The sequence below is a fragment of the Macrobrachium rosenbergii genome, chromosome 9 (genome assembly GCF_040412425.1).
Source record: "Macrobrachium rosenbergii isolate ZJJX-2024 chromosome 9, ASM4041242v1, whole genome shotgun sequence".
Classification (NCBI taxonomy): domain Eukaryota; kingdom Metazoa; phylum Arthropoda; class Malacostraca; order Decapoda; family Palaemonidae; genus Macrobrachium; species Macrobrachium rosenbergii.
This window is the reverse complement of record NC_089749.1, coordinates 22940307-22967591: the sequence shown is the minus strand read 5'-3', so window position 1 is coordinate 22967591 and position 27285 is coordinate 22940307. Positions and strand designations below refer to the sequence as shown.

The 27285-nt window shown below is 36.9% G+C and overlaps 1 protein-coding gene across 1 annotated transcript in view; it reads right to left on the bottom strand.

Annotated features, from left to right (window-relative positions):
* Positions 1-27285, bottom strand: part of LOC136841911 (multidrug resistance-associated protein 1-like) — a 49478-nt gene that overhangs the window by 6502 nt on the left and 15691 nt on the right. The window contains 17 exon segments of the mRNA XM_067109332.1: positions 86-241; positions 858-984; positions 1766-1890; positions 2500-2589; positions 3752-3841; positions 7154-7374; positions 8536-8749; positions 10044-10206; positions 10995-11118; positions 11773-11956; positions 15014-15181; positions 18027-18203; positions 21327-21529; positions 22552-22636; positions 23643-23789; positions 25338-25484; positions 26276-26413. Of these exon segments, the coding sequence (XP_066965433.1) occupies positions 86-241; positions 858-984; positions 1766-1890; positions 2500-2589; positions 3752-3841; positions 7154-7374; positions 8536-8749; positions 10044-10206; positions 10995-11118; positions 11773-11956; positions 15014-15181; positions 18027-18203; positions 21327-21529; positions 22552-22636; positions 23643-23789; positions 25338-25484; positions 26276-26413 (2559 nt within the window).

Sequence of the window (27285 nt, the reverse complement as noted above, 5' to 3'; positions counted from 1 at the left end):
ATGACGTTTTTATTTATAAAGCAATCAGAAAGGAAGAGCAGGGAAAGAACCACTCGTTAAACCGTATGAAAACTCAGGTGATCTTAAATAATCGCATTCTTACCGTAGGTGGCTTGTTGCCCGGTATGTCCCAGGCAGCCTCTTGCGGAGTCTCTGTGTATTCTTTGATACGTTCCACAGCCACGATGTTCGTTTCCACGTCTGACGTCATTCGCACGAGCCACGTCAGGATTTGAGTTACCTTGAGGATTACGAAATAGGTGAATGGATACACACAATCTTCATGCATTCGTCTACAAGTCAGTCATTAAGACTTTTTCTAGAGAAAGACTGGCCCTACTGGAACTTAAGGCCAAGAGTAATTACCGATTGCGTATAGAATTCTTTTAGATGATATACATGAAGGTAAGTATAATCTATATAATTAAGGCAGTAAATCTTATAGAATTCCTCTAGAGGTATACAAAGGCAAGTAAACTTATAGAATTCTTATTTAGTTATATAACAAAAGACATGTTTGATGTACAGAATTTCTCTATGGGGGTATGAAAACCCAAGGACAGCTTGAAGTGTGGCCACACCGCAGTGAAGCATGTCTTGAACACATCGGCAACTTATCGCACACAAATCACAAACAAGCTGAATACAAGTCAACGACTTATTGGTAGTGCTAACCAGTGCTTCTTGTGATTATTCAGCTTTAGCCAAACGTTCGTTGTCCACTAAGAGTCGTTGACTTGTTTTCAACCCGTTTGTGGTAGGTATGCTATGAGCTACTTACTTGGGTTTTTTAAAGTATTTGACTGCAGCTTGGATGTGCCATAAAATGAGCACAAGAAAGACTTCGAGACACTTACAGACAGAGCATAGCTGACAGAGAACCCGACCAACCCGCTGCTTATGTCACCCCGGCTCATGACGGCAAACAGAGCGGCGAAGAACGTCAGGATGTTACCAATAAACTCCAGGCGAATGGACAGCCACCTGGAAATGAACGAAGCGAGGTATAAGATTATGGACTCAACTGCACTTCCACTACTCAGTGAAGACAGTGACCCTGATTAGGGATGGAATATCGAGTTTAGGCCAAAGGCCAGGCACTGGGACCTATGAGGTCATTCAGTGCTGGAAAGGAAATTGAGAGTAGGTAGATTTGAAAGGACAAATCCAGGATATTTAATTTGCAGTTGCACTTTGAATCAATTGTTGAGAGAGGGTGGACTCCCAAGATGGAAGAAAGATAACACGAACGGAGTGTACAGTAATAGAATGAATGGCTGCAAATAAGCCGTTTGGACGCTGCGAAGAACACTTTAGTAGTGCCTACAGTGCACCGATGTGAGGTGCACTGATGGCATAGAAGCCCGTACGGATGACCCTGATTAGGGATCTAGCTGAGAAGAAGAAGAAGACACTGCTGCTGCTACTGCGCACCCAACAGCATTAATCCTTATGGTGTTTAACGCAAATTATGAGTATAACTCGTCTCGAATCCAAAGTAGCTCTCTTCACAAACCAGAACCTCTTCTGGCTCTCCGCCTAATGTCATCTAGAGACTTCTGATCCTGAGCACTTTCTAAACAGTCTGACTTTGCAGTGACACAAACATTACATTTCTCAGTCGTGCTCGGTGCCCTGACTTGAACTGATGATTTTGTATGTCAGTATTTATTTGTTGGCTGGAGAATTCACTTGGGGTTTATTTGTTACAATTAACCTTTGTCAATTTGTTATTTGTAAGAAATCTACTTGAGAGGTCCCTTACCTGTTCGCTATCACGTTGGGGAAGTAACTGATCTGGTTTTCGTCTACACGTCTCTCAGATTCCTTGATAAACTGATGTTCTCTGCTAAAGGCACGTACTGTGGAAGCACCTGGGAAAAGAAGGCCCTCGTCAATCAAATATAACCTTACAAATCCCTCATACACACAAAAAAAATATATATAGATATAATATATATATATATATATATTATATATATATATATATATATATATAATATATATATATATATATATATATAATATAATATATATATATATATATATATATATATATATATATATATATATATATATATATACACATACACACACACAAACTTCTTGACTGACATCAGGATCAAACCCGAGTCTCTCAAATGAAAGGCAAGGGCACTTTACCAATCAATCACACGCAGGTAATAAATGAAGTTGGAACCTAAGTACTTCTGTGCCTGAGGTTTTTCCTGGCCAACGAGTTTTACCCAACTTCCCAACCCACCAGAGACCCAGTTGGTAGCATTTCATTTGATTTACCCTTTCAGCGTGAGTATGTATACATATACAGATTATATATATATATATATATATATATATATATATATATATATATATATATATATATATATATATATATATACATACATATATATATATATATATATATATATATATATATATATATATATATATATATATATAAACATCAGTTACCTAAATAAGAAGCTAAATACATACCTTGGAGGTCTCTTGAAAATGCGAGTAAATTGGAGACCTTGACACAGATTCCAAGCGCTTGAGTTGTCGTGACGAGGACACGTATAAGACCTGTAAAAGAGGACGATGAAAACAGATTCTTTGAAAGACTATAATATATACAGTATATATAACATACAAGGAATTTAAAATGCGCACTGTTCAAGTATCTATTGCAAGGTAAGACAGAGTTGAATCCTAAACGAATTGGACAACTGGGAGTTGGTGCATATTAAAAGGCAAAAAGCAATGCGGATGGTGACCGAATGGACACTGTGAAGAGCCTTTAGTACAATCTACAGTGTACCTCTCGAATCTGACTGTAAGCAAGCACTCATATGGGGGTGTCACCCACAGAAAAAACAAATAAAAGGAGAGAGAAGACCTACATGAAAATTTATAGAAACAAAGGCTTCCAGATGGGTTCATCCGATGACCTTTTTCTATAAGTACTATCTTGGTCAGTGTTCCATTGAATCTAAGTAGAAAGTTTCCCCAACCTTTCACAAAATGTCCGTGCAGTACTGTTTGTTTCCCTCTGCTGCAAAGCTGTAGTGTCCCAGCCCCCTCATTTTGTAATCCATCCTATTTCCGAAATCGGATCTATCGCTTCCTGCATGAATATTTTACCTGTTTTGTATAATCTGCTCTCTTCTGAAAGGCAGTGTATCATCCATTACATGAACAGAAATTACATGCCTTAACAGTTCTCTGTCCTTTTCTCGTCCATTCCTATAACATCCCCTCTTTGAAGAGCGGGTCCTCGCTACTTTATGGGACAGACCCGGTGCATTTTAATTAGCCACTTAGTGATCCAGGGGCACCTGGCATGTGCCCCCATGAGAAATAATAATGACAAAATAATACCTTGAAGATTTGGATAATAAACGTATATATATATATATATATATATATATATATATATATATATATATATATATATATATATATATATATATATATATATATATATATATATATATATATATATATATATATATATATATATATATGTGTGTGTGTGTGTGTGTGTGTGTGTGCGTGTGTATGTATGTATGTATAATATGAAAACTGTGGTGGTCCCCCATGAAATTTTTCTGGATCCGCTAGTAGTAATTAGTTCCAGTACCTTCTTATTTATGGTAATAATAGCTTACTGTCCCATAATTCTCTCCATCAAAGAAATAAGAAATATGTAGTTTTACCTTGACCCTGGACCTTGACCTTAACTTACCTGGACGAAGTAATAGATGATCATGGTGGGGACAATGACCGCTAAGAAGATTGGCGTCGCATAGATGATGGCCACGAACGTTGATACGACCTTTGTAGTGAGAGATTTAGATCACAGAAATTATATGATCAAATAATGAATCAGAATGTGAATGTTACACATTGATCACCAAATATGAAATTAATGATATCTTTTAATGATGTAGGTTATACATATGAAAATTCAAAAATATATTTATTTATAGAGAGATAGAGTTTAATATATATATATATATATATATATATATATATATATATATATATATATATATATATATATATATATATATATATATATATATACAGTATATTATATATGTATATATATGTATGTGTGTATATTGTAGACATGTGTATATATACGTACATACATACATACACACATGCATACATACATATATACAGTATGTGGATATGTCTCAAAAACTCTGAGCCAAGTGGTCATTATTGGTTTTAAAATAGAAGACGTGTTTGTTAATGTTGACAGTGTAACACAATTACACTAATCAGCGTGGAATTAGTGGCTAACTAGCGTTAGTGGCGCCCGGGGCGGACTCTAAAAGTGCCGCCCCATTCCCGTGCTAAAACGTACTAAAGTGGTGAAAATTAGACGCGCATTTTAGGCCTTGACATCTTAATTATTCATTTAATTTCATAGAACTAAAAGAAAAACAACAGGAAATTTACAACGGAACCCTACGAGCTTTGATAGACGCAAATTCGCTAATAACGACATCAAAGGCCAACTGATTAGTAAATCTAGAATTATGCCAGACCAGGCCTGCTCAATAGATGCCAGAGTGCTTCGCCCTCCCTCCCAAGCAACCCCCTCCGCCTGACCAGATCGCCCCCTAGTTACGCCACTGGAAGCAAGATTCTACAAGACGAAAATAACGGCTATTTCTTCTGAATTAACAAAATATTTTCAAAGGGCTTACTGAAATCCGACTGAAAATCTCACACACAGAAATAGTAAAATGAAAAGGAGTCACGATGTCACAAAACTAATGATTATAACAAAAACGTGCCCACCAAAGACACAAATATTCAAGATTCTGGAACTGGGATCTTCAGAGGAGATTCACAGGTACGTATGATACGACAAACAACAGGCTTGGAGAAGCTTTTTAAGAACATTCATTGTTTCGAAACGCGGTTTGTAAAAAAAGTATAATTATTTATATGTGTAAGGGATATTTTTGTAATGACTAATAATATTCGGGTCACTGTTTCATGATTATTCTCCTAGCGTTGGAAGACTTGCGCCAACAAGTGGGGGGGTTTGGTGCCTCACCGCTAAGGTTGGTTCTGCTCGGTGCGATCCGTCAGTCGTTCAAAGCAAAACAGCCCAATTGAAAAACAAGCAAATAAGTGCTCTAAAAATCACCGTTAATCCAAGAACGATCATCGTTGAGCGATAGTCGCACCGGGCAAAACCTACCTTGACGTCACGAGGGAAATTTAAGCAAGCCATGCTTTTCAGATATCTGAAAATTCCATAAACAGAAACTATAAAGCACACTTCCACAGTATTATCTACACTTTTGCGTCAAGATAAGCGTGTATTTTTTACCCATTTCATTACATGCAAGTATCTACAGCATGCACTTTTCTACACAGCAACATCAATAGGATGGATGGATTTAGATTCAGCCATCCTTGTGCTGGTACGGGCTCTTGCTATTCAGCAGCCCGTAACTGAAGGATGTCAACATCAATAGACAAAAAAAGTGTACATTTAAAGCATTTACGTTATCTAAGCAACACGGAAAGCTACAGAAACGATACGATCTACATTAAACATACGACCAAATATTATGCATTTATAGAATGCGTATCATCTCCATCACAAAACCAAAATCTCCCCTACACATCTGCAGCACATGCATTAAGTTTATAAATCACAAGACTCAAAGGCATCGCACACTCACAGCGTACACAGAAACAACATACCGACAAAAAGCACATAAGCCACGACCGCAAAGACATCGGCAACACGTTGTCCATCGTGTCAACATCTTTCCCAAACCGGTTGATCATGCGTCCGGTGGGGTTCGTGTCGAAGAAGGCCATTGGAAGGCGGAGCATGTTCCCCAGCAGGTCGTTGTGCAGGTTCTTCGCCGCGTCCAGCGTGCTAAAGGACATAACAATGGACTCGGCCAGGACACAGAAGGCTGTCGGACAGACATGAGTGTTGTTTCAATGATTTACGAATTCTAGGCTAAGCCAAGCCCCAGGGCGTTTTCGGCCATTCAAAGAGGGGGTCGGAGTGGTGGGACAGTTAGATAAAGAGATCCAGAAAACACAGGAGAGGAAGTATAAGGATCTAAAGTTGGAACCGAGAGAAAAACAAACCCACAGTTCCACTTAGAAGTAATAGTAAGGTAGGGCAGCAATACTGAAGAAATAAAGCGGCAATGGAGGTAGGTAAAAGGCTAAAACAAAAAAAAGTGGGCGCAGCTTGGGGGCCAAAAGGTTGCTGCAAACGCCAGTTCGGTAATGTCTGCATGCACCAAGTGAAGTGCACTGCACTCTATGGGAATTGTTAATAAAAGCTGCGCCACTTAAGCATGTTATACAGGATCTTATAGAATAGACTAGAATATAGAACTTAGGTCAAAGGCCAAGCGCTGGGACCTATGAGGTCATTCAGCGCTGAAAGGAAAATTGACAGTAAGAAGGTTTGAAAGGTGTAACAGGAGGAAAACTTCGCAGTTGCACTAAGGAAGAACTGTTACAGAGGGTGGAAAGTCAGATGGAAGAAAGAATATGAACGGAGGTATAGTAAAAGGAATGAAGGAGGTTGCAGCTAGGGGATGCTGCAAAGACCTTTGAGTAATGCCTATAGTGCACCACGTGAGGTGCACTTGCGGTACTACCCTCCTAGGGGACACAGGATCATATAGCATCTTTGGTGCCAACTTTGCAAAAATTAGCCAATACTGTAGTAGTTACAAATGTTTTAAACTAACAAGGGACAATAGTGGCTAGTTGGTGCAAAATTTCGTGACGCGATACGGCAAGATTCCAGGCAACCAACTCCTCTAAAACTGCCTGAAAAGGATCAAGTGTTTCATTGCAGAGAACAATTCTTGGCACACTCCCACAAATAAATCATTAAAGTAAGTGTACACTTTTCACTATAAGCATCGCCATACACCATCAAATACTTTGAACTAATTGTAGATTCCCACACACAATACAAATGAATACTGGACACATCACGGAAAACTCCCATGTCAGTCTAACAGAAGTCAAAATAAATAAGCAAAACACAGAGACCCACAATGGTTTATACAAATAAAGACATCATTTGTAGCTCGGAGCACCCCCATCAGTTTCTCCGAAGAAAATTGGCCCTTACCGTCAACAAACATGATAGCCATGCCTTAAAATTTGATGGGAGCATCACATCTACTGTGTCCAAATCTTTGGCAAATCTATTTACCAGACGTCCGACAGGCGTAACATCAAAAAAGGACATTGGACTTCTCAGGACGTTTGTCAATAAATTAGCGTGAAGAGCCGATGAAGCCAATATTGTTCCTCTCGTTGATGTAAGAGATTGGAACATTGTAGTTATTGCTGGAAGAAACCGAAGAATTGTTATGCATTCCAGGCCTATACATCCCCTGGCATCCTACTTTGAGCCTAGAGGTATTTTTGAGTCTAGGGGTATTTTCGAGTCTAGTCTAGGGGTATTTTCAACCACTCAGTCTGTCAAGTGTATCAAGTTCATGGGCACAGACCTCCAGGCTTCCAATACTGAATTGATAAGGTACTCAAAAACATTCTGTCTATCATGTGTGTAAAGCTTTGTGGATAAACCTACAGGCTTCTAATACTGACTTGAGAAGTTACTCTAACACATCCAGTCTACCAAGCTCCCAATATTAAATCTAAAGGGTGTTCCGTAAACATTCAGTTTACCAAACATCTTATTTGTATAGGCATTCAGATCTATATGTAAGGCTGATGAATTTATAGAGAGCCATGCTTTCAATATTTAGGGGTTCTGTCAACCAGCTGTGTAAAGCTGACAAAGAACCTAAATTAGAGTATAAAGAGTTTGTCACTGGTAAGCTTAGGAACATTTATGACCAGCGTATCAAGTAATGCTTCGCAATGACAGCCGTTCCAACTTCAATAAAACTGGGAAGTTAAATCGAGTTCGCGGAACATAATTCTGAAATCTTACCCTTTATTTGACAACCACTATTTACACGTTCTGAAAAACTGGTTTTTCTTTAAATTATACTCACTTTAAAAAAATTAATATCATTCGCTGCCAGGCATTTGAATATGACAGTTACTCATGCAACTGTACAATGAGGAATCCCATCCATAAGATATAGGCCTACTAAGGGTTAAATACTATTTCCACAGAATTGGATCTGGTTTCGCAACCCTACAAAGTAATTACTAAAAGGATGTTTTGTGTGTACGTTACGTCAAATCAATTCAAATTTTATTCTATAAACTCTGTCCAGATACCATTTGTTTTAAAAAACCTTTTTGTAAGGTGTTTTTCTAAGCACACTCACATGGTACTCCAGCACGGCGGCAAAAAGCATTGGATACAATAACACAGACTCACTTGTTTACCTTCTGCCACTTACCAAAAGTGCTTTTGTTCACTGGGTGTTGAATACAAGACTGTTCTCATCTTATACACTGCAACGGTGGTTATAACGGTGGTGTAACAATAATAAATATTTCAAGACTAACAAACTCCCAGTCATTTACCTTGAATGGCTCCCAGAGCACCATACACTCCCAAATATTTGTCTCTGACTGCTGGGTCCTGCGTTTCATCGGTGACGTTCTCGTTCGACCAGGCAGTGAGCCACATATTCGATCCAACTGTGGCTACCTGGGAGAGCACGCCGAAGAGGAAAGTCAGGGCCACTGCCACCACCCCGACAGCTTTGATGTAATAAAAGTAGACGTTTGCTGAGACCTGCAGAAAATCAGGGACTTTAAGACAGTGTTAGGACTAATAACTTTCTTAAGTACGTGTACAGTGCATTCGAAGCTTCGGGAAATAATGGAGAAGGTATAGGACTAGCAGTTACCTACTCAGATCTGCCCCAACTGAACAACACCAGAAGGAAAAGAAGTACAAAAGAAATAGCATGTATCCTTTATGAGAGCGTGATGGGTAAGCGCATGACTGCTGTCCTACTTCATACAAGTTCCCATCCTGGTGTTGACAGTCAGTTTCTTCATTTCATCTCCAATATCAGGATTTTAGCTTTTCACTGAGAAATGCGTCAAAAGATTTTAAAGCATCAATACATCAAGAGTGACTGTGACTCGTAACCCTGTTACTTTTTCAGTTTCGAGAAATAAGGGAAATAGTTAACTACCTCCCAAGAAATGTTGGGTAGAAGGGAGGAGTAAAATAAAACAATGATGAATTCCTTGCTCCTCTCTGATTGCGACTAGTTATTTATAATAATAATAATGATGATGGATGACAGTATAAGAAAAAATAAACATGTCCTAAACTGATTCTGTTTTACTGTGGGTAGCAACAAAGATAGTGTAAGGAAACATAATTACCTTTCCTATTTGTGCCTATTGTAAAATAGTGCTTCCACACTACAGCAAAACATGTCGTGAACACACGTCGGGCACCTTATATAATACACGTAACAAACAGAAGCCACTGACTATGAGTGGGAAACGAATCTTTGGCCAATGCTCGATAACCTTATTAAGCACTGATTAGGACTGCCTTTAAGTTATTAACTTGTAATCGTCCTGTTTGAGATGTGTGTGCAATTAGTGACCAACATGCATTTAAGACATGTTTGACTGTAGCGCAGACGCACCCTAAGAGCAACAACCTACTTCTCAGCTTGAGTCTAACTGTGGCTGAGGGAGTGTAAAGAAGAGCAGCATAAAGGTGTGACAACACTACTGTAAAACATGTCATGAAAACACATTGGAAGCTTACCGGATGCACATCACAACAAGGCTGACAAGTCTGTAACCTTAAATGGAGAAACGAACCTTTGACAAATGCTAGATAATTGTATGAAGCACTGGTTAGAACTGGCAAGACGACGTCTTGAATTCAACCTGTTTGTGATGTGGGCGTGATAAGTTGCCATGCACTCATGACAGGTTTTAAATGCAGTGTGGATGCACTCCTTGTTTAGGCCTAATGGTAGAAAAAAAAAAATCTTTATCTCCTCAGATTGAGTCTAACTGTGTCTAGCAGTAAAGTATCTGGAAGACAACGTTACCTTCCCAGTCTCGGCTTTCTCGGCCTCTATCAGCTTCTCGCCAGCCTTCACCTCACGAGCCGGAGTAGCTGACTTCTCGCTCTCGCTCATTCTCTTCACCCTCTGCTCGCTCTCGCTCGTTCTCTTCACCCTCTGCTTGATGCTGCCTCGTGTATTTTCGGGGCTGTGAATTTTAAATAAAAGGTATTCTGTGGTTGATGGATAAATAAGCAAGTGAGATTGTTAACATAACAAAACAAGTAAAAATGCGCCGACGTTTCAATCGAGTTTTCTGTACAGCGTATAATCAAGGCCACCGAAAATAGATCTATCTTTCGGTGGTCTCGGTATAAAGCTGTATGAGCCGCGGCCCCTGAAACTAACCACGGCCCTGTGGTGGTCTGTCCAATATCGTTGCCGGGACACACGATCATGGCTATCTTTAACCTTAAATAAAATAAAAACTACTGAGGCTAGAGGGCTGCAATTTGGCTTGTTTGATAATTGGAGGGAGCATGATCAACATGCCAATTTGCACCCATCTAGCCTCAGTAGTTTTAAAGATCTGGGGGCGGACAGAAAAAGTGCGGACGGACAGACAAAGCCATCACAATAGTTTTCTTTTAAAGAAGAAAAAACTGGTTGTTTTTAACTGATAGGTTTGTGATGTAGACTCATTGATGATAACAATAATACTAATATGGAATAAAACACAAATTGGGGAACAAATATTTTTAAGAAATCAACATACAATTTCGGAGCGTCTTGCTTTCTTTTTAGTGTCGTTCTACACCAGGGAATATGATGCTCCGAAACTATACGTGGATTCTTAAAATAAATTTATTCTCCAATTTGTGGGGTTTTTCAAGTTTCGAAGTTCGATACTGATCCATTACCCTAATAACACTAATAAAAAAAATACTCCACAGTTACTTCATATATTACCCCCCAAAAGGCCTCGTCAGAACTTACCTTTTCTCTGAGTCGTGTAAGCTCTCGGTCTCGCTGTCTCTCTTCTCCGACATGCGAGAGATCTGTCTCTGGAAGGCCTCGCGCCCCATGTTGTCAGCCAGCTGGTTCTTGATTTCCTCCAGATCTGCGGTCGGGACGAAAGAAGAAGATGAGAGGGAGAAAAGTTGCTTACAGCTGCAACCAGGGAAGATTACTCACTGAGAACTTTCATTTACAATAAGAACGAAAGATAAAGATAAGAAACACAAATATTTTAACTGTGACAGAAGACAGTAGGAACTTTAAATTTTAAATTTGACAGCCGGTTTCATTTTCTTTGGGCCTGGGCTAGAAAAGGGTATCGGTTTTCCTACCCGTGCCCCTCTCCGCTTAAAAAGTCATATATAAAACATCATTTTTTAAATATATATATATGTGTGTGTGTATATACTTTACTGCAACGCTTCAAAGTCCAGCCTTCCTTTTCAAACTGTAGGAGACCACAAAATGAAACTTAATCCTAAATTGCATATAATTTTGATCTTCACTTCTAAAATTTATTTGGTGTGAATTCGTTGTATTCTCACTAGTTTTTATTTTGAGTACTTTTAGATTCAAATGAAGCCTGAGCTATGAAACGTTGCAATAAAAAAATATATATATATATATAGTATATATATATATATATATATATATATATATATATATATATATATATATATATATATATATATATATATATATATTTGTATGTATTATATAAACTTGAAGGAAACCTTCCATATTCTTTCGAACTGACCGTCTTCATCGCCTTCTTCGTCTCCGGCCTTCGACAGGTACTCCAGCAGGAATTCTTGGAACTCTCCCTTCTTGGACATCAGCTCGGCGAAGGTCCCGTGCTCCGTCACGACGCCGTTCTTCAGGACGACGATCTTGTCCACCTGCGGCAGGTAGGTCACGCTGTGCGTCACCAGGATCCGCGTCTGTCGGAGGAAGCGTTGCTTGTTACTGATGGGAGTGTTACAACTATCATCATTATCATCATCATCATTATCATCATCATTGCTGGCTAGCGGGAGGCTGCTGTGGCATGAGCAGACAAGAATACCACTATCATCATCATCATCACCATTATAGGAAAGGTAGCACAGTAGTAGTAGTAGTAGTAGTAGTAGTAGTAGTAGTAGTAGTAGTAGTAATAATGACAATAATATCACTTATCATCATCATCACCATTAGTGGAAAGGTTGTAGTAGTAGTAGTAGTAGTAGTAGTAGTAGTAGTAGTAATACCACTATCACCATCATCAGTAGGAAAGATTTTTGTAGCAGTAGTAGTAGTAGTAATAATGATAATAATATCACTTATCATCATCATCACCATTAGTAGGAAAGGTTGCTGTAGTAGTAGTAGTAGTAGTAGTAGTAGTAGTAATACCACTATCACCATCATCAGCAGAAAGATTTTGTAGCAGTAGCAGTAGTGCAGTACATGACAATAATATCACTTATCATCACTCACCATTAGGAAATACAGCAGTAGTAGTAGTAGTAGTAGTAGTAGTAGCAGTAGTAGTAGTAGTAGTGGTCATAATAATAATACCACTAACATCATCATCATCACCATTAGTATGAACGGTTGTTGTAGTAGTATAGACAATAATACCACTACCATCATCATCATCATCACCATTAGTAGGAAAGGTTGTAGTAATAATAATAATAATAATAATAATAATAATAATAATAATGCCACCATCATCACCATTAGTAGGAAAGGTTGTAGAAGCAGTGGTAGTGGTAGTAGTAGTAATTGTAGTAGTAGTAGTAGTAGTGGTAGTAGTAGTGGTAGTAGTAGTACCTCTATATTATCATCATCATCATCATCATCACCATCAGTAGGCAAGGTTGCAGTGGCAATAATGGCAGTATTACTGCCATCGTCATCATCATTACTATTAGTAGCAGAGATAGTTGTGTAGCTTAGTTATGACAATTGTTATCCTTATCATAATCAGCAGTAGTGATAGTAAGGCTACTATCGTCATTATCACCATCATTAGTAAGAAAGATTGTAGTAGCAGTAGTATCATTTCCATCATTATTATTATTAGTAGCAGAGGTAGTAGTATGATTATGATAATTGTTATCCTTATGAGTAGTAGTACTATTATTGTGATAGTAATACCACTATCATCATTACCGTCATTGCCATTAGTATGGAAAGTAGTAGTAGTAGTAGTAGTAGTAGTAGTAGTATCATGGCCATCATCATTATTGTTATTATTAGTAGTATATATAGCAGTATAAATTTGGTCATTGTTATCCTTGTGAACAATAATAGCAGTAGTAGTAATAATACCACTCTCATCATTATCCCCATTAGTAGGAAAGGTTGTAGTAGTAGCGATAGTAGTATAATTCTGGTATTGTTTATCCTTATGAATAATAGAAGTTACTACTACTACTACTATTAGTAACAGAGGTGATAGTAATACCACTATCATTCCCATCATAGCAGGAAAATTTGTAGTAGTGGCATCACTGACACCATCATTATCATCATTATTATTGGTGGTAGAGGTAGTAGAGTAATTATGGTAATGGTTATCATTATGAGAAGTAGTATGGTCGCAGCGCAATTAATACCACTATCATCATCTTCATTATTATTATTATTATTATTATTATTATTATTATATTGAAAAAATTAGAATGAAATAACAAATAAATTGAAAATATACGAAAGTGGGTTTATATTGTACGTTCCTTATAGAAAATCAAAAAGAATGTTGCGTAAAAACGCGAGAAAAAGTAATGAAAGCAGAGAAACATTATCAGCTTGCTAAACACTCCTTACGGAAGAGAAAGAAAGAGAGAAGTAAAGCGACAAATCATCTTATTGTAAACTCCCGGGAAAGAGAAATAACAAATTAAGAGAAATAGTACTTGCATAAAGAGAGGAATATTGAATGACAAAAAATATTCCACTCTTACTGAGCGCTTCTCAGGAAATTTACAAAGGAAAAAACATTACCCACTACAAAGAGAAATAAAATAAAAAAAAACTATACACGCGTTTATTAAATTGCAATAAAAAGTAAACAATAATTTTTGAGACATACCAGGTCTCAAAAAATTATCTTTTACTTTTTAGTGCATTTTAATAAAAGCGTGTTTTTAATTATTTTATACTGTTTAACCTGACAGAAATTCTAACCGATTTATGATTGTAGCTAACGAAATCGAACGTGATATTCCATAAAATCCTGTCGAGCCAAAGAAGGTTTGAAAATCCGAAGAGTTATTAACTTATTCTACCAAGTCAAAGAATGTAAGAAAAATCCGAAGAGTTATTCACTCCATACAAATCCTGAGAAACTGGGAGAGATCTATGTACGGTCACTAGGGGTCACTGCTGACCTTCTGATCATGTAAGGTTGTATTGTCACCGGGATTGAGTAACCATGCAAAATTTCAAGTCCATCGGACAGAGGGAAGAGGTCGAAAATTGAGTTACAAGATTTGACCCAGACAAACAAACAGACAAAAGACAAAACAGCAAGCTAAGTAAAAGCGTATAATAAGATAGTAAGAGAACCGTTGGCTTCCTCTTCAGCATACGGGCTGCCCAAAAGCAATAGCCAGCTAAAAATCTACTCTTGCAAATTCCTTAGGAGGGAGAAAAATCACAGAACCATTTCCTACTTTTTTGAACAACACCTAAGAAAGTAGGAGAGACAGAGACAGACAGAGCCAGACCGACAAAGATAGAAAGAGAGAGAGCGAGAGACAGGAACAGGCAGAGACAGTCAGACACAAAAAGAGAGACAGACAAACAGAAAGAGATGGACAGACAGACAAAAAGAGATGGACAGGCAGAAACAAAAAGACAGACAGACAGATAGAGAAAGACAGATAAACAAAGACACAGAGAGAGAGAGAGAGAGAGACAAACAGACAGACAGACTGGAGAGAGATAGACCAACAGACAGAAAGACAGACATACAGAGACAGAAAGAGACAGACGGAGAACTTTACCTTCTTCCTGAGCACCCCGTCAGGCCCTATGACCTGCTCGAAGATGTGTTTGCCGACGTGCGAATCGACGGCGCTCAGTGGGTCGTCCAGCAGGTATATATCGCAGTCGGAGTAAACCGCCCGAGCTAAGCTCACGCGCTGTTTCTGCCCCCCGCTAAGGTTGATGCCCTGCGGGAATGAGAGAGAAGAGAGAAAATGAATAGAACAGAATAGAATATAGAATTTAGTCCAAAGGCCAAGCGCTGGGATTTATAAGGTCATTCAGCGCTGAAAAGGAAACTGAGAGTAAAAAGGATTTAGAGGCGCAACAAGAGAAAAGCCTCGCAGTTACACTATGAAACGATTGTTAGGAAAGGGTGGAAAGTTAGAAGTAAGAATGAGAATAGGAACGGAGGTACAGTAAAGGAAATGAAAGGGGTTGCAGCTAGGGGCCGAAGGGACGCTTCAAAGAACCTTAAGTAATGAATGAATGAAGAATTGGAGAAGTACGATGAGTATGTGACTGGCAATGAATAGAATATAGATGGTAAAACCTGTTAAAATAAGAATAAATAAAATATTCATATGAATATCAATAAATTAATAAACAAACAGATATGTATCTAAAACAGATTTAGAAATAATATAAATACAAAAAAAAAAAATAAATAAATCAATTAATGAATTAAATGCACAAGAAACGGAAAAAATAAAGCAATAAATAAATCAATAAATAAGATAAAAATAAAAATAAAATAAATACAAGCAAACGGAAACAAAATACATAAATAACAGTAAAATAAAACCAAATAAATAAAAACAAAACAAAATATATAGAAAAGAAACACAATAAATTAGGAAATTATTAAACAAATACAATTTTGTTCATAATTATTATTATCAGTATTATTATTTCCCACTGGCCCATCGATTAGGATAAGATTTTTCGCTACATAAACATTCGCTAGAGACTGACTTCTTACGATGTTGACATAATATTCAACATTTATTTCTCTGTGAGCTTGTTGGCGTGCGCTACGCACGCTGGAACCTGGCGCCTTCCCATTCCCCTACCTACTCCGCCCCCACCCAGGGTGGACAAAGACGTTTGCAGGAGGAAGGTGGATGTCTCACCTACCCTCCCGTTCCCCTACTTACTCCCCTCCACTGGGGCGGACAAACCGGTTTGCAGGGGGTGTGTGGCTGTGTCATGTCTATCCTACTGTCACCCAGGGGAGGACAAACAAGATCGACTCAGATTTTATTATTATAGTTAGGCCGAAACACACAAAGCCAACTGATCAGTCACGATTCTATCTATTTTAATGACCAATACAGAGGAACTGATTTGTCATTTCTTCCATAACAAGATATCCAATGTGAAGTCTCTAACGAACTTAAAAAAATAAATTTTTTCCAAACTGGTTTCAAATATTCTGATGTAACAGAATCCCTCATAGGACGGATATGCTTCAATCAATAGAAAATAAATGATTAAAATGGCCACAGGCCGTGAAAGAATCCTCTGCACTTCAGGAGATATCCAACGAATTTGTTTCTTCTTCGCGTAAAGGACGAAGAGTGAAAACAAGCTTCTTAAGTACAGAAATCAATAAGAACATCTCCAATAGATATTTTAGAAACACTCAACGGAATCGATATAACTTTTCGCTAAGAAATACTTAGGGAATTCTTAACTGATTCTACTTAAGAAACTGTTAAAAGAATCTACTCTACCTTTTCTCCAAGAAATTTTAGGAAACACTCAACAGAATCTACTCTAAATACTTAGGAATCACTCAGTAGAATCCACTCTGCCTTTTCGCCAAGAAATACTTAGGAAACATTCAACAGAATCTACTCTGAATACTTAGGAATCACTCAATAGAATCCATTTACCTTTCGCCAGGAAAATAATTAGGAAACACCTAACCGAATCCACTTCCAAAATTTAGAATCAATTAGCATAATCCACTTGCCTTTTCTGCCAAGAAATACTTAGGAAACACTCAACAGAATCCTACTTGTAATATTTAGAATCCCACTCAGTTAGAATCCAACTCTGCTCTTTTCGCCAAGAAACATTTAGGGAAACACTCAACAGAATCCATTCTACCTCTGCCAAAGAAATACCAGAAACACTTCAACAGGAATCTACTCTATACTTAGGAATTCACCCTCACCCTAGGAATTACTTCCCACCCTCCTCCAAGAAATACTCAGAAACACTCAACAGAATCTACTTCAAATAGGAAATACTTTAGGGAAACACTCAACAGAATCTACTCTAAATATTTAGGAATCACTCAGTATAATCCACTCTGCCTTTTCGCCAAGAAATATTTAGGAAACACTCAACAGAATCCATTCTACCTTTTCGCCAAGAAATACTTAGGAAACACTCAACAGAATCTACTCTAAATACTTAGGAATCACTCACTAGAATTACCCTACCCTTTCTCCAAGAAATACTCAGGAAACACTCAACAGAATCTACTCTAAATACTTAGGAATCACTCACTAGAATTACCCTACCCTTTCTCCAAGAAATACTTAGGAAACACTTACAGAATCTACTCTACCTTTTCGCCAAGAAATACTTAGGAAACACTCAACAGAATCTACCCTACCTTTTCTCCAAGAAATACTTAGGAAACACTCAACAGAATCTATTCTAAATACTTAGGAATCACTCAATAGAATCTACCCTACCTTTTCTTCAAGAAATACTTAGGAAACACTCAACAGAATCTACTCTACTTTTTCGCCAAGAATTGCTTAGGAAACACTCAACAGAATCTACTCTAAATACTTAGGAATCACTCAATAGAATCTACCCTACCTTTTCTTCAAGAAATACTTGGGAAACACTCAACAGAATCTACTCTACCTTTTCTCCAAGAAATACTGAGGTAACCCTTAACAGAATCTACTCTACCTTTTCTCCAAGAAATACTGAGGTAACCCTTAACAGAATCTACTCTAGCTTTTCTCCAAGAAATACTGAGATAACACTTGACAGAATCTACTCTACCTTTTCTCCAATCTCCGTCTGGTCACCACCAGGTAACATTTCAAGGTCGGCCTCGAGGGCGCAAGTCCTGATGCACTTCCTGTAGTAATGCTCGTCCTTTTCCTTGTTGAACAGAATGTTGTTCTCCAGGGTGGCGTTCTGAATCCACGCCTGCTGGGCTACGTACGCTATGCTTCCCTGGAAATCAGTGGCAAGTTACCGATTGTTGCGTGAAAATATTTCGTTATTACGATACACAACGGAAATTCCTGATGCAAATCTCTTCTTGATGATGATTTGGAAATCTGTATTTGTTTCCATTTAATTAGTAAAGTCTTTATTTATTTGAATTTAATTAGTAAAATCTACATTTATATTCGTTTATTTAGAAATTTAATTAGTAAAATGTGTATTTATTTTATTTAATTAGCAATTCAATTAGTAAAATCTGTATTTATTTTTGTTTACTTAGTAATTTAATTAGTAAAATCTGTACTTATTTAAATTTACTTTGTAATTTAATTAGTCAACTCTGCATTTATTTAAATTTAATTAGTAATTAGTAAAATCTGTATTATTTTTATTTATTTGGTAATTTAATTAGTAAAATCTGTATCTATTTTCGTTTAATTAGTAATTTAATTAGTAAAATCTGTATGTATTTTAATCTAATTAGTAATTTAATTAGTAAAACTTGTATTTATTTTGATTTTATATGTAATTTAATCAGTAAAATCTGTATGAATCATAGTAAAGCAATGGAACTAGTCTGAAGGATTGTTGATTTGGGAACGAAGCTTTAAGAAGGATATTACGAGTCAGATGGCAGGATAGCGTGAGAAATAATACCATAAGGAAAATTTCAGAAGCTCCACATATAGATAAACTTATAATGAAGGGGAAACAGAGGTGGTTTGGACATGTCCGTCGCACAACCCCTGGGAGAACAGTATACGACAGTGTCTATTGGGCTTCTCTGGGTACCAGAAGACGCGTGAAGGCAAGAACTACTTTATGGGAACCCTTAGGAGGGTAGTGCCGTCAATGCATTACTTAAGGGCCTTTGCAGCGTCCCTTCGGCCCCCTAGCTGCATCTTCTCTCATTTATTTTACTGTCCCTCCGCTCATATTATCTTTTTTCCATCTGACTTTCCATTTCCATCCTCTCTAAAAATTGTTTCATAGTGCAACTGCGAGGTTTTCCTCCTGTTACGCCTTTTAAACCTTCTAACTGTCAATTTCCCTTTCAGCTCTGAATGACCTCATAGGTCCCAGCGCTGGGCCTTTGGAATAAATTCTATATTCTATTCCATTCTTCAAGAGGGGCCAGAGATAAATCGACATTTGTGAAGGCAATAATGATGGTTTGGATATTAAGAAGAATATCTTATCAGATCTGACTACGCGTTTACATGTTCATCAAGACAATAGACCACGTTAATAATACTAAAATAAAAGGGACTTTGCTCTTTATATATTAAATTATTACAGAATTATGAGGGAAATAAAATGTTGAATGCCTCCCAACGTAGACGAACATAAACTGAAAGCTCATCAGCAGGGTGTTCAACCCCCTGAAAACACTGCACTTTTCAATTTATCTTGTTATTATTATTATTATTATTGTTATTATTATTATTATTATTATTATTATTATTATTATTATATTTCAAAGAAGCTGATTCATCTATTTTGGACAATAGTCTATAAATTTAACAGACCAAAGGAGTTAATCTAATTCACAAAAACGTGAATTATATTAACTCCTTTGGTTGACAGGTTCTATAAATATTTAACTTGTCAAGAAAAGATAGACAAGGAATCAATATAGCTTTGAAATATAATAATAATAATAATAATAATAATAATAATAATAATAATAATAATAATAATAATAATAATAGAAATGACCGTTGATTTGAACAGCAAATTTTGATCGGAAAGAAACCATAAATAGAAAAAGACAACAAATAGATAACAAAATAAAAATTACAATAAAGTACAGATAGAAAGTATGATAAAGGAACGATCGCATTTAAGTAACGTAAAGAACACAGAAAGATAAATACGTAAACGAACTGAATGATGTATGGAAAAAATCTTTAGTATCCCTCAGTGTCAGTAACCACAGCATAAACATTCGTTGTCTTAACAAGTAAACATGCAGGCAAAAACACTGACAAGAAATAAAATAACAGTTGTCTTCGTGATCAGTCTGCAAAACTGAAATTCGGTTGACAAAAATAATGTTCACAAAATAAAAAAAAAAAACTATAAATTTACCTTAACTATAAACAAAAAAAGGGAATTTAGTTGGTAAATACCCTAAAAAAAATTAAACAAATACATTTTTAAAACACGCTTTTATTGAAATGTCATAAAAAGTGAAAAATAAATCTTTTGAGACACACCAGGATTTTCTTACATTTAATCATGTCTACAAAAATAAAAGCGTGGGCGCCAAACATGGAAGGAAATGCTACATGAAAAGAAATATATATTTTTTTCATTTCCTGTAGAAAACCCTGGTGTGCCTCAAAAGATTTATTTTTCACTTTTTATGACATTTCAATAAAAGCGTGTTTTAAAAATGTATTTGTTTTATTTTTTAGTGTTTATTTACCAACTTACTTTCCGTTTTCTGTTGATAGTTAAGGTAAATTTATCGTTTTTTTATGTACACATGATTAATTGTAAGAAAATCCTGGTGTGTCTCAAAAGATTTATTTTTCACTTTTTAGTGTTTCAAAAAAGGCGTGCTTTAAAAAATTTTTTTGTATATATTTCTTTATTTTATACTTTTTAGTTTTGACAGAAACTGTAACCGATTTATGATTGTAGCTAACTAAGTTGATATCCTGTCGAGCCAAAGAAGGTTGAAAAATCCGAAGGGTTATTTGCCGAGTCAAAGAAGTTGTGAAAAATCTGAAGAGTTTCATACAAATCCTGAGATACAGGGAGAGGTCACTGTAGGGTTACTACAGGTCACTGCCGACCTCCTGATCATGTAAGGTTGTATTGTCACCGGGATTGAGTAACCATGCAAAATTTCAAGTCCATCGCACGAAGGAAACAGGTCGAAAATTGAGTTACAAGATTTGACGACAGACAGAAGCAGAAGTCAAGTTAAATAAAAGTATGTAAAAAAAATAAAATTAAATCTACCTTCAAAGTAAAAATTTAAAGTTCAACATGAAAACAAAGAAAAACCACTGTAAAAACAATAACAAGCAAAACATAATTTACACTCACGCTAAACTGACAACAAAAATCTAAGCTGACAACAAATAAACACAAAAAGCAACAACAAGTAACATTTACCTTCACATTCACCATCCCAGACTGCTTTTCCATCTCTCCCAGAATGGCAGAACAGAGAGAGGACTTCCCGGAACCCACTGTACCGACAACTGCAACCAGGGATCCTTCGTCAACCTGGATATTGATATCCTTCAGGACAGGCTTCCCATCCTCTTCGTCGTGTCCCCAGGAAAACGTCCCGTTTTCTATGGAGATGATTTTGCCTGCAAGAAGAAAACGTTAGAGATGTCTGTATATATATAACTCTCTCTCTATATATATATGTATATGTATATATCAACTTTATCACATACATAATTGTTCTGTGCATTAATACATGCTAACAGGACCTCATTCAAACTGGATGGTATCTAGCGAAGATATTTATTCAAAAAAGTTACAAGCTTTCCAGGACAAACAGTCCTCAATGTTCGGATACTTGACAATGAGGACTGTTCGTCCTAGAAAGCTTGTAACTTTTTTGAATAAATATCTCCGCTAGATACCATCCAGTTTGAATGAGGTCCTGTCAGTAAATATATATGTGTGTTCGTGTGTATGTGTTTGTATGTGAATATAACTTATAAACACACACACACACACATATATATATATATATATATATATATATATATATATATATATATATATATATATATATATATATATATATCTAATCATCTTTTTAGGGATGAGGTCGCTAACCCAAAGACATTGCTTTCAATGAAACGTTAAGGTGGGAAGTGAGGCCACAACAGAAAAAAAATATAGAGTGGAGAATACTCGAATATGAAAGCAGGACTTTGTGTAGCACTCGAATAAGAGAAGAACAAAAGGTCACTTGGGACATAACCTAATCGTTGGAACAAAATAAACAAGTTTCTTCGGCGCAATCGAGTTTTCTGTACAGCGCATAATGCTGTATGAAACTCTCAGCTACGGCCCATGAAACTCTCAGCCGCGGCCCATGAAAATTTCAGCCACGGCCCGGTGGTGGCCTGTGTTCTTGACACCTACAGCGGTGCCAGACACACGATCATGGCTAAGTTTAACCTTAAAAAAAATAAGAACTGCTGAGGCTAGAGAGCTGCAATTTGGTATGTTTGGTGATTGGAGGGTGGATGATCAACACACCAATTTGCAGCCCTCTAGCCTCAGTAGTTTTTAAGATCTGAGGGCGGACAGAAAAAGTGCGGACGGACATACAAATAGGCATACAAATCATTCACAAATCCCTCTGACTCACTATGACTGCTGTCGTGAGAGACGCTGTTTGGGTCGAGTTCGTCACCATTCAAGAATTTGTTCAGCCTCTTCAGGGACACGTTTGCCTATAAAGAAAGTTCTTGTTATAACCATCAATATTATTAATTATGATTTTTATAATGATTTATGAAAGCCATAATTTCCTTAGGAACGAGCTATAATTAGATATTCAAACAGAGATGGTATGACATATGATAATATTAAGATCTATCATTTACAATCTACGATATAGAGGAATTACCCATAAATACAGTTCTAGGGGAGTGTGAATGTGATGAACATCACGTGGTTTAATGATATATAATTCATGAATAATGCATAATGCATGCCAGTCTTTTCTTTATAAAAACGTAAACTGTAAAATGCTGTTTTCATGCCTCCAAACTAAGCACTAGACATAATGCTCAATAATCTTGTCTAGACGTACAAAAAAAAAAAAAAAATCAAATGCACCTATTACCAAAATATGGTGTTTCAGCATAGCAGTGCTTAATTTGCAAAAGCTTATTTTACAACAAACATCATGCAATAGCTTTCAACCAACACCAAGCAAGTGTTATGCAAATAGACGTCATGAAAGAATAAAGGGTAAGGAAAAACACAAATGAAGTACCAAGAATTGTTGGGTTCAGTCCAAGCAAACTACATCGCAAATATAATGTTTTGAACAGATTAAATGCATTAATAAATGACTGATAATGCAAAAAATCCACTTGGTAAGGGTAAAATCCAGTTAACGTGCCATGGACACGTACTGCCTATTAGTTGCAACGAAATTTTTTTTTATTTTGTTTATAAGATTGAATCCATTTACCACTTAATAAATGTATTTTGGACAAGCGCTTCCTTCCAACCAAGCGTTAGACTGACTGAGAAATCTCGGGAGAATTGTTAGGCCTAGACCGAGGAAGCTACAACGAAAAAAGTGTGACACTATTTTAGGTGAGTTATTTTTCAAGCAACTGATGGTATAGAATAGAGCCAGGTCAATAATTATGCGTTGGACATGCAATTCCTCCCAGTCACACCGTCAAAATTAGAGGGATCTGAAGTTCAAATCCCTCACTTTACCTGAACAATGCTGGCTACCAGCATAGGCATCATGGATATCGGGAATCTGAGCAGATTAAACAGAGACAGGGCTACAAACGCTTTCTTGGGACCCAGGATATTTGCAGGAGATAAATTCACGTACGTGGCAAATGTTGCTAGAGATACCTGTGAAAATTTTTATTTACAAAAAATAGGAAAAACAATTCATGAATCAAAGTAACTATCATAACGGACATTAAGCAAATGCCCACACAACGAAAACTTTATCTTTGAAGGACTGACGGCGAAACCAACTTGAATTATGGTTATTATAAATTATAATTATTATGAAGTGATTTAATCAGAACTTTGAGTCCAATTGGGCTAATTTTCAGATCTACAATTGGCCTTCCAGAGAGACTTGTCGACTGGCTTTCTCAAAAAGGTATTTCATTGGCCCGATCAACAGGGCTGCACCAGATTTTTCAGACAACTAACTTAAATTGTCTTTCAGTGGAGGGATCATCCCCAGTCCGTTGCTGGTGAAGGGAAGTTGATAACCACTAGAACACGAGACAGTATACAAAATTCCGTTAAAAGAAGGACGGTTATAGAAATCACTGAACGCGGGAAAAACATAGGATATACCACGGCTTAGAGGCAGAATGAATAAACACTTAATAGGTCTTAATATAAAGTCATTTATACACAGTAAGCTGGCTCATTAATTCATAATCAGAAAGTAAAAAATGAGGCCCTGGTATATGCCGTTTTACAGTAGTTTTAGAGCAGTGGTTCTCAACTGGTAGTCCACGGCGACGATTTGGGTGATCCACAAGATGTTCACTATGTTTGGTAGTAAACTGGAGAATAGTACGTATATTTCTAAATTTACTTGAAGTGCAGTTAGAACAATTTTATCCAGATAAACAAGTGACCATCCATTTTACTTCATTATTCATATTAAAATATATAACGACAATCGTCAGGTTGTAGCACCAGACCCTAGCCTAGCAAACTTGTAATCCAAAATTTGTATCCAGGCCTTTGGTGAAGTTTAGGAACGCTTAGCACCTCATTGAATCAACCCCAGTAATTTAACTACAGAAACATACTGTTCATGTGTTTGGAAACGACTCAGAGCAAGGTTGTCGGTGAAAAGAGCATCCAAACATCTTGTTGCACAGAAATTCGATTTTATATTTTCTCGAAATTTAGCTTGTTATTCTTATGCAAGAGAAAAGAAATGGTCCACGATATTTTTTTTTTTACTGGACCGGCGGTCCATAACCAGAAACGAGTTGTGACCCACTATCTTAGAGCTTTCTTGAAAACTTACGAACATCGGCATGAATAGTGCCATAACACTTTTGAATCTAAAATTGCCAGTCTCAATTATCAATCTCAGAATACAGAAGCACTTCAAGTTTTTAGAACAAAAAACTAAGCCCACAGTTAGACGACAGTAACTCATACAATTACAATACAATAAAACAAAAGCTCCCGACTATAAGAACAGCAACACTCGAGTTTACAGAGAACGGGACAATTCAAATTACCGAAATGATACTTACCAAATGACAACGATCAAAGTCAAATCTACAGAAATATAACAATACAAATTACAAGAACAATTCCAAAACGAAAGCGCACTTTCTCTCATGACGAAGAGAAAGCCACTTCAAGACGCACGACTCGGCAATCAAAACTTCTGTCTCCGAAAGACTGAAATACCTGGACCGTAGCCACTATGAGGAAGGGTAACATAGTCATTGGCATCCTGAGGATGTTCAGGAGCGAGATCGAGGTGAATATCCTTTCGGATGTCAGTATGTTACTAGGAGACGACATGACATAGGTTAGGAACATGACGAGGGTGACCTGAAAGAAAATGCTATTAGTTGTAAGATGGTAGCACTACGGGCTGTTTTCAGTGCACTGACGGTTGAGTGCTGAAAGAGGCCAGGAACGTGCATACTCGCGTTACAGAAATCAAAAACAGTTAACGAATTGTTGACTGCCTTCGATAGATAATTTTCTTCCTTCATGATAATTAGCCTTCTTTGCATTCAACAGAATTATACTCTTCAAGCCATCCATTCCGCAAAATATGATTCTCAATTCGAACGTTTTTGCGCAAATGACAGTTGCTAGATTCCCGTCAGATTGGCTATGATAGTGTAGCCTACACCCTCTTAGGCCTAAGCTAACGCTAAACTGATAGTTATTGTTTTACAAGTCACACCAGAAAACAATTCATGAAGATTAATTGTTATACAAAATGAAATGTTGATCATGTATGTTTATTTACGTTAACCAACGGCTTTGTTTATCATAAAAATTACCTACTTGTAGGACTACTCTTTTCAACATCATCAATTTATTTCATCGATATTTTTTTAGCATGAGAACTATGACATTACAAGTTTATTTAATGTTATTATTTGTAGTACCAGTATGAATGAATGAATGGCTCCACCAAGCACAACTACTCCTGGTGAGCATGCAACCATGTTGCAACGGCAGAGCCGAATACCGCTTATCGTCCCTCTTCTAGACCAATACAGACACGCTGAGACGTTTGCAAAGCGCGCGCACGCCTTATTAAAACCGTAAGTCAATATAGACGATATAAAATGATAAAACATTGTTAAAACGATGCTCCTACTTACGAGGAAAGGCGTGCACGCCCAGATGATGGAGGTGCCGGCGTTCAGGTAAGCGGCTTTCTTCAGCACCTTGACTTCCTGAGCTCTGACGCCCATCACCTGCTCTTGGAAGGAGGGCTCCCAGGCGTAGAGCTTCAGCACCTGCAGGAGAATGGAAAAATAATTATCGGTAGGAATTTGGAATGCAACATTTAGACCAAGGTCATTCAGCGGTGAAAGGGAGACAGAGTAAAAAAGGTGTGAAAGGTGTAACAGGAGGAAAACCTCGCAGTAGGATTATGAAACGATTCTTAGGAGTGGAAAGTAAGATAGAAGATAATATGAATGGAGGTACAGTAAAAGGAATGAAGGGGGATGTAGCAGCTAGGGGCCGAAGGGATGCTGCAAAGAGCATTCAGTAATGCCTACAGTGCACCCCGTGAGATTCATTGACGGAACTAACCCCCTACGCAAATTGTCGTTAGGAAAGTGGGGGAAATTTTGAGATGTACTTAGAGCAAGTATGAAGACTAAAAAATAGAGGAAATGCATTAGCTGAAATGTTTGGGAAACGTCGAAAGTACCCTTCAAAGATTAAATATTTCGATTAGTTATTACAAGGTAAATTTGCAAAAAAAATCGTCTCATTATTATTATTATTATTATTATTATTATTATTATTATTATTATTATTATTATTATTATTATTATTATTATTATTATTATTATTTACTTTTCATGATGTTGAATATTACTATCCGCAACAATATAACAAGTAATACTATTACTGTCCGTAACAATATTATAAGTAACACTATTACAATCCATAACAATATTACAAGTAACAATATTGCTATCTGTAACAATGTCATAAGTAACAATATTGCTATCTATAACAATACTACAAGTAACAATATTACCACCTGTAACAATATCATAAGTAACAATATTACTATCCATAACAATATTACAAGTAACAACACTACCATCTGCAACAATATTACTATCCATAACAATATTACAAGTAACAATAC